Genomic DNA, 9,110 nt, shown 5'->3' with positions numbered 1-9,110 from the left:
GGAGCAAGGATGATGTGGAGAACACAACCGGGCTAGATGTTGCTCTCCTGCAAGGTCTTGCCGTCAATGAGCTATGTCACGCTGGGTATGGCTGCTGATGTGCAGGCGGGTGCTCTCCTGCTCCTTGATGCACTGCTTGATCCTGCCCACTGGGTCTGTGGGCGCAACTAGGGCGTCGATCTCTTTGCTCGTGAGTGCCATGACCTTGATCCTGAACCACCATGGAAAGTTTACTTCATGGTTGGTTGCCAACAATATTTCATTATCAACTTTGGCAATTTTTAGTGCACCTGGAAATCCCGGACTAGTGATTGGAAAAGATAAAACAAAATCACAAAGTACAATATTCTTTGTAAAAGGACATCTATATCTATACCTAATATTAAAGAGGCAAAATTTCTCTCCACCTATTTTTTCGTCCATCTCCCCTAACTATCCAAATAGTGGAGAGTTTCCCTGTGTCCCGTATGTGACCCGGACTCATGACCCATACTCATACGAGTTAGGACAATTCGTTTCTAGCTAGCAATGATGAATACAGAGTCCGATTACAATACGTACATAAACTAGCTAACATGATGTGCACCTTAGGTTTTCCTAGTGTGTTCTACTTATACTCAACACACAAATAGTTTTGCAACATTGAGCCAATCCTAACTAGACTATGCCAATCTAGAAAAGGTAATAAAGGCCACACAAGTCAAGCACAAAAGCGGAACCTTAAATATGGTAAGTAAAGAGCAAGTCAAAAGAGGATAAACTCTCCGAGACAAGGTTATTTTTCACTTATTACAGCGTTGAGCTTGCCATAAAAGCTTGCGCAACTAATGCAATTGCTACAAGCTACAAAGGCTCACCGTACCATTGCCGCCCGTTTCGGTCGTCTTGGTGCCGTCCACTACAAAGCTTCATCCCCGCCACACCAAATCACCTTTGCCTCATACCAAAATCGGAGTGTCGATGTTGCTGGAAGGTCACCAAGACGTCAAGTGTATTGGCTTAGAAAGGCTATAAGGACACACAAGACCAGTCACTCAAACTCTCTACTAGAAGGTCTCTCTTACACAGATGAACACTATATCCTATTTTATGCCTTGGATGTGATCAATATGCAATTGAGAGGGTGGATGGAGCATAGGATCACTTGCTCTTGCTTGTAGCAGCATCAGGGCACTCCTACTCAGGTGAGTAGGAACCCATATATGTCACACATCCACTACAGCTAGCCATTGGAAATATTTTCCAACATTTTGTGTGTCACATCAAATGATATTGTGGCCCTTGAACCCCTCACCGAATCATCCAATTGGACATCTGATCGTTGATTTTCTACCACTAATACTAGGACCAGGTGACCAACATCACCAGATGTTATATCAATTCCACTACTAATCATCACCTTATGATATGGTGGGATACGACGGCCTTCAATCTTCATTAGTGTATCCTCCGGTAGCATTGTGCATATGCCTTTTTCAACTTTGTCACCTTCACTGATCTAGTGATCACATCTTCACCTCAGCATATCACTTAATGGTCTCTTCCTTCACTGTGTTCTTCATTGTAATATGATCCACCAGGCATATAATGCATACAGTAAATATAATCTATGTAAAAGTATGGAAACGAGTAAACACCACATCTATATGTTGAGTTTTGTCCTCCAATGGATGGCCTTTTATTCTTAGAATTACTCTATGATTTCTAACATTTACTATTATTGTGGTGTCTTTGTTTTCAGTTTTGACAAGTGGTTTTGGTCATGGCAGTGCTGACTACTTCTTTGTATCGTAGATGGATGCCTTTTCTCAAACAGGTTCAAGCCAGAACCTTATTCCATTATGTAAAAACGGTAGTATTGGTCTACTATATAGGGTGGCGGTCCAATAGCAATCTGGTAATTATAGTACCAATACCAAAGAGTTTATATACATGTTTACAAATTAACCACCATGAGCATTATATTAGAAGAAAAATGAAATTAACCCGAACACCATGCATGCAATAAACAAATTTTGTACTATCTAGTGCTACCATTACTAAAAAGTTAAGCCAAGTGCCCAAGATTTGTTGAGGCCTAGAAATTACCATGTAAATAAAAGAAAATAAAAGGTAAAGTGTCCCTAAATATGTTTCTAAATTACCCACTGTTACAACATGGAAGAAACTAAACCCAATATACCCCTATAGTGGCTTCTCTATTCCATATACCAATCGTCTCTTCCATCAGTAATACTAAGTGGTCCTAAAATAAAAAGGCAACATCATTTGATTAATGTATAAGTTCCCTCACCCTAAGTGCATTGGAGAGTCCAAACTTGCAGTTCAAATGCTTTTTTGCTGTAAACATAAAAACAGAAACATAGCTAAATACGGATGCACAAAAAAAAGAGAAGCATGGTGATCGATGTAGCCACTGACATTGATCTAGAAAATGATTGTTAGGAGGATACAAGTGTTGCTAAGTTGGTCCTGGACCTCGTAGCTCTAGGTCTATACTAAACACCACGTATTTTTTTTTGAAATCCAAATGAGACATTGTTTTTTTTGGTGCAATGCAGATGGAGAAATACTATTAATATATAGATTGAAAAAAATCATATAGAGTAATTCGCTACCGAAGTTACGTTTATCACAATGGATAGAGAGAGTACTATATATACACCGAAGTCTCTATATGGATGTTGTGTTACAAAATGAACAAAGATAGAGTAAAATTAAGAATTTTTTATTAGCTTGGGTTCTAAGAAAATCATGAACTTCTAATATTTATATTTCTGAAATTACAACCCATGAAGAAGGAGCTCAGTGTTGATGATCTAATTAAATCCAATGGTTATTGTTGCCAACAATGATTGTGTCAAAAATTGATTGCTGAGTGGTTTATTTGTTTCCAGGAAATATCATATGACAATGTGTACCATGAATGACGTTTGAAACCAACTAAAATCATTGACTAGAGTCTGTATGAAATTATATATATCAAATAATTAAGAAACAATAAGAAATTCCCCCAATGACCCTGCTCAAATGAGGACACAAGCAGGCTTTGATGTCTAATATTTACTGTTATATATTTTCCAATAACGAAGCTTCAAATCTATGAACATATCCTCTAATTGACTAAATATTGCACACTTGTTGGTCCAAAACTCCCTAAAATTGCTACTAAACACAAGTGCTCCGTGAAGTATGTTTTCTTTTAGAACACAAGTTCTGAACAAATGTACCAGCCTGACTTAAATAGGATGCCTTTACGTACTTGTAGAATTTTTACTCTCCTCCCTGTGGATGTGTAGAGGAAGCTACAAAAAGATGTCGTCTCAGCACTGATAATTTGGCAATAGACGTGTTCGTGTGAATAAGATTGGGTACCTTGCATCTTGAATAAAAAGTTATCCTGTCAAATGGAGCTCCATTATTAGATTATTGTAGCAAAGACATTAGGTTGTATTATGTTCCAAGTAATAGTCTGAGAGTTGCTCTGACACTACAGGGGTAAAGGCATATAAACATAAACACAGAACTAAGAATGAGGAAGATAAGTAGTGTATTTCATCCATTTACAGAACAAGGTAGCTGCCATCCACGCTAATTGAATGCGTGGACACAGATCTCCCAGAAACCTTCTGTGCCCAAGTCTAGTCATATGTCACTGATTTTCCTGCAAATAGCATATGACAATGTGTACCATGAATGACGTTTGAAACCAACTAAAATCATTGACTAGAGTCTGCATGAAATTATATATCAAATAATTAAGAAAAAATAGGAAATGCCCCAAATGAATACTCCTTAATTATGTTCCAAATTATTATTCACTTTAGTTATGTCTTAAGTCAAACTTCTTTAACTTTCACCGATGCAAGTTTGTAGAAAAATGCACCAACGCTTGTGGCATCAAGCTATTTTTGAGAGTGCAATATTTATTTGAACATGTAGATTTTAATATATTTTCTAAAATTTTGGTCAAAGCTAGTGAAATTATTTAACCTAGGAAAAAGCCAAAATGGACTAACTAGAATGTAGTATATTTCTAACAGTGAAGTTTGTAAAAGTTCCTCATACAGGAAGTATGTTTCCTTATGTATATATAAGTAGGGATGAAAACGGATCGGATACGGACGTATATCACCGATATTACATTTGTTTTCATATTTCTGTCTGGATTCGGATTCGAATACGGATAGTGTCAACTATGTCGGATATGATACGATTGGATATCGACATCATAAATATGCGATTTGAGTATTCGGATAGGGATACGGTATCGGATGTTGGATATCCGGACTCGGATACGGACAGATCTCAACCCCTCTAAACGGATTCGGTTTCGAATACGGCCGGAAAATATCTGTACCGTTTTCATCCCTATGTATAACCACAGCGAATCAAACTCTGAATTTCATACAGTGTCTAAATGGAATATCCAAATGTTTCAAAGCAGATCGTGTGTTACGCATGACAAATCAAATTGTCCAAGCTAGACGTAGTAATGATGATTTCTGCAAAACAGAATATAAGTCGTTGTGCGGACTAGCACAGGCCTAACTATTGTTTACTCTAACAAAATACAATTCGCTATTGCTAAGTATATAATGTAGGTTGTTCTTCGGGTGTATATGAAACTACTACTTTAGAGGAGAGGAAAAATTACCATTTCGCAACTACTAATGTCTAATGTCTTAAGCGTCTAGGACTAACCAGCGGGATGTCCTCTCTGTCCACGTCGGCCATAAAGGCGTACGATGAAATCTACAGCGGCGATCCCGGTAACATGCAGGCGCTTCGTGAGTTGTTCTCACCAGACGGCGACGTGGGTGCACGCAAGCGGCGCCAGCGCCGCTCGGCAGCCCGGCTATAGGCCTCCTAGCCGGCGCCGCATTTCGGGTTGATCGGTGTCCAATGTAGTAGTTTAACTTTCAGTACACCAGGGAGAGTCTGAGCATCCATGTAAAACTCTTCTAACCCCCTAGGGCGCCGCTAAGGCGTGTTGGATTAAACTTTATCACTACCTTAATACAAAAACGCGCAAACATTTTGTGTGATAGAAAAAAAAACTACTACTGTATCAGGTCTCTCTAGCTGAACTTTAGTAGAGGGGAGCTTTGACAGAATTCTTCAAGCCATTTCAACGGACAGAGGTCCATCCTGATCGAACGATGGAATTGTACAGTTCCACCAGAGTCGTATGCGCTAAGATTCATTATAAAAAAGAAAGAAAAATACACACAAAAGTTACTTTAATATGAAATCAAGGCATCTGTTTATATTAGTGAAAATAAAACAAGTATAGCTGTCTTTTGCAGGGCTGCCAAAGTAGACCTAATGTTGTTATAAAATAAATTTGTTCCGATGTACTTTGAAAAACTTAATTACTTCTTTGTCGAGTGCCAAAAAAACACACTCGGCAAACTTACTTCTTTGCCGAGTGTTTTTTTTTTCAGCACTCGGCAAAGAGTTTGTTTACCGAGTGCAATTATTTTGCCGAGTGTTTTTTTCGCAGCACTCGGCAAAGAGCTTGTTTGCCGAGTGTCCGAGGAAATGCACTCGGCAAACATAAAAACACTCGACAAAGAGACGGTTTCCGGGGCTGCTAAAGTAGACCTAATGTTGTTATAAAAAAGTAGACCCAATGCAAAAAAGCAATAAAATAAACTATGCTACTTTTGATGTTAATGTAAGTCTTCAGTTCAAACCTTATCGTAGCATGCATTATTTATGACATATATACAGTCGAAAAACTCACAAGACTAATAAATAAACATATGCAGGATTGAGACAACAAAAAACTCACAAGACTAATTACTCATTAATGGTACCATGAGAAAGGCAGTATTCATGATTATTATCATTCTTGGTACACAAATTTAGTATTTAAAGCATATAATAACTTGAAAGCCAAAAAGCATCATTTTTTTTTTGCAACTTGGGCAACTGCATTCATAAATTTATCTGTTATTGCATTTGTCAACCGCGTCGGTATGGTGTATTACTTTTGAGACACAAAATCATGACGATGTATAAATCCAAGCACAAATACAACATATCACAAATCTAATGAAGTAAGCAAGTTGTTAGTTGATCCAAATATTTGGATCACGCACACTGTCAGTGCACTTTTTTGAATGCCTGCAACACGCTGTGTGACTTTGAGAAATAGGCAACATATGAAATAATAATTAATATGCATAGGCTCGCTTACCTAAGATTCTTGTCATATGGCTAGGTATAGAATCAAAACATTTTCAATAATATATATATATGGTGCCGAGTATAGTCAATTACCCAGTCAAATACAAAGTGAGAGAAAATAGATAGAAGAAATACTAAGCACTAATATAATAGCAATCCACCATAGGGTATACCAACAGGTTATTATTACCTTTATAGTAGAACAAAGTTCAACAAAGGAGATCCGGGAATCTAAAATTTCATGTTTTGTTTAGTTAAAGATTATAGTGGAGACTGACATCGAAAAAAGAATATTATTATTAACATGAATTGTTATTTCATTCAGAAATATGCCAACATTGCCTTAATGAAAGACATGCACCATTTGGAGTTTAATCATGAATTCTTGTGTTTCTCAAGTTTCTGCTCAAACTCCTCGTAAGTAACACATATTGAAGTACTATAGAGTATCGACTTATTGCTGACTTGTATACACTAAGAGTAGCTCCAGTGTATTCCAAACTAAAACCATGGGGATAAAATAATACTAGTTGGGAGACGAGAGAATATATAGGAGATGGGAAGAGATATTTAACTAGAGAAAAAAATGATATTTAACTGGAGCTAGGACCCACTCACAATAGAGGTAGCAGACCATCAAACACAGAAGCGAACTCTGTATGTCGGTTCGATTCATACACCAGAACTGCTCTAAGTACTTCCAAGTACTAGGCTAACCAATGGTTGCACCCTGTAACAAAAAGAACCAATGGCCGGCCTGTAGTCGAATATGGTACAAGTGCAATGGACAAAGCTACTGTAAGAACAAGCAACAATATTCAACATGTTACAGCTATTTCATAAGCATATATATACTCGAAGGCGTCATTTTAGGTAGATGCCATAGAATTTTCTGTTGTGAAACTTTTCCATGCCATGTCATATATTGTAGGCAAAAGTTCAAAACGATGTGAAACTAGCTTGCATATGTGTTGCCTCAGCACAAGTATAAACACAGAGAGGAAAGAAGAGAGTAAACCAAAGTTAAAAACACTAAATAAACTATTATATATATATGATTGTAATCCAGGAAACGGGCACAGATTGTAGGATTCTTTGGTAACCTGGGAGCGCTACATTCATTGAGACGTTATACCTTACATGAACTTCTAAATAGGCTTTGCTTTAAGCAAAGCTAAACTCTTACTAGGTAGATTCTCCAAAGTCCATACTTTATTGGAAGATGAAACTCTTACTGAACATCCAGACGAGTATATATTCCCCAAGCAGTGCATCATTTCTTGCAGCAGTGCTCATTTGTGAGCACCAAGGACTCCGAGAAATAACTCAGACAAGTATGGAGCAAAAGGAATAATCTTATATGTAGGGTGATGTTTATATGTCTCCACAACTTGAACTTCCCGACGGTCGAAGTCATATGATATCATTGGATGATCATCCCCGCGCCGCAGATGAAAGAAAACCATGTTGCAATCTGGATGCATGGTGACCAAACGGTAGTCATGCATCCTGGTCCTGCTCCCAAACAGCTGCCGACGGCTCACCTTGTGCTTGGACACCCATTCTAGCCTATCCATGTCCCCAAGAACCCAGATTGACAGTTCATGACTCCTCCATTTCTTGCGATAACGACGATTCAATCGCTGATCTGGGAGCTGTCGAGGACGTTCGACGATGCAGTGCAGGCGCCCTTGCGACCGTCCGACAAAGAGCACATTGTTGCCGGCGTCTGCCTGAACCGGCGGCGCAGGGAACATGCCTCGTGTCTTCCCTTCCGTGTCCACCTGGAGTATCATTTTGCACCACGCTAGGTTCAGGTACAGCATGCTGTTGACGAAGGCGCCGGGGGATCCTTGAAGGATGAAATTGTCGAAGCTGATCTGACGGCGCCACACCTCCAATGGCCCTCGCCTTTCTTCTGGGCTCCAGTCACTCTCGCTGTTCCTCCACACCCCAGTCTCCGACGAGTAGGCGTGCACCGTCGTCGTCCCCTGGTCGTCATCGATGAGGTGCCAGTTCCAGAAGATGAGCACCTGGAAATGGGAGGAGACGGCCGGATCGAAGAGCAGGGAGATGTGGGTCTGCAAGGTGAACATCCTCGGGTCATTGCGGAGATCGCCGTCGTCGTCCATGTCGACCCAGTCGACGCAGCTGGGCACAGCCACCCACTGCTGCGTTGCTGGGTTACACACGACGAACTCCGGCCAGAAGTAACTGTCAGGCATGTGGCCCAGGAGGAGGAGGCCGTTGCAGGCGTCCACGAGGAAGATGTGCCGGTTCCCGGGCAGCGCCTTGCTCAGGAACGACAAGGAAGGGTCGACGGACGTCGTCGTCCCAGGTAGCCTGGAGAACCGCCCGTAGTTCTTGCAAGGCAGGTAGTCTTCCTCGTCGTGGATGCCGTCGCCGTAGAAGAAACCCTGTAGGGTCGGGGGCAGCTCCGTGCGGTGGAGGGCGCCGCCAAGGATCTCGCGCCGGGCTGTGGAGACGACGAACTTGGAGCGGCCACACAGGGGCTTCAAGGCGGGGACCTCCTCCACGAGAGCGTCGTTGGGGAGGAGCCGGCCGTTGTTCTCCATGACGCTCGCTGCGAGAATGGAAGGAGGATTAGAATTCCGGAAAGGCGGTTAGGATTTCGGGGGACGATGATGAGCGTAGGGTACGTAGAGTAACTATGGTACGGTGGAGCGCGTACCTGCCGCTGCCGGAGACGACGGAGATCGATCGCTCGCTCGCTCGCTGCCCTGGTGCCTGGCGTCGGTGGGAATGGGGGTTGTGGGAAGGAGGAGATCGATGATCTGGAGCATTTATAGATGAAATTTTCAGCCACCGCTCCTGTAATCGCAACGGCTAGTGCGATTTGAAAAGGGCAGAAAATTGCCGAGCGAGCCAGGTTAGCAATTCATCATCAGTTACAA

General features: G+C 41.0%; 1 protein-coding gene across 1 annotated transcript; it reads right to left on the bottom strand.

The window, feature by feature from the left end:
• Positions 1-7,487: 7,487 nt before the first annotated feature.
• Positions 7,488-8,771, bottom strand: LOC136548136 (uncharacterized). The gene has a single exon (XM_066539760.1). The coding sequence runs from the start codon at positions 8,769-8,771 to the stop codon at positions 7,488-7,490; it is 1,284 nt and encodes a 427-aa protein (XP_066395857.1).
• Between the last annotated feature and the right edge of the window lie 339 nt (positions 8,772-9,110).

This window comes from Miscanthus floridulus, chromosome 4 (assembly GCF_019320115.1).
Source record: "Miscanthus floridulus cultivar M001 chromosome 4, ASM1932011v1, whole genome shotgun sequence".
NCBI lineage: Eukaryota > Viridiplantae > Streptophyta > Magnoliopsida > Poales > Poaceae > Miscanthus > Miscanthus floridulus.
The sequence above is the reverse complement of the archived record's forward strand: the minus strand, read 5'-3'. Positions and strand labels throughout refer to the sequence as shown.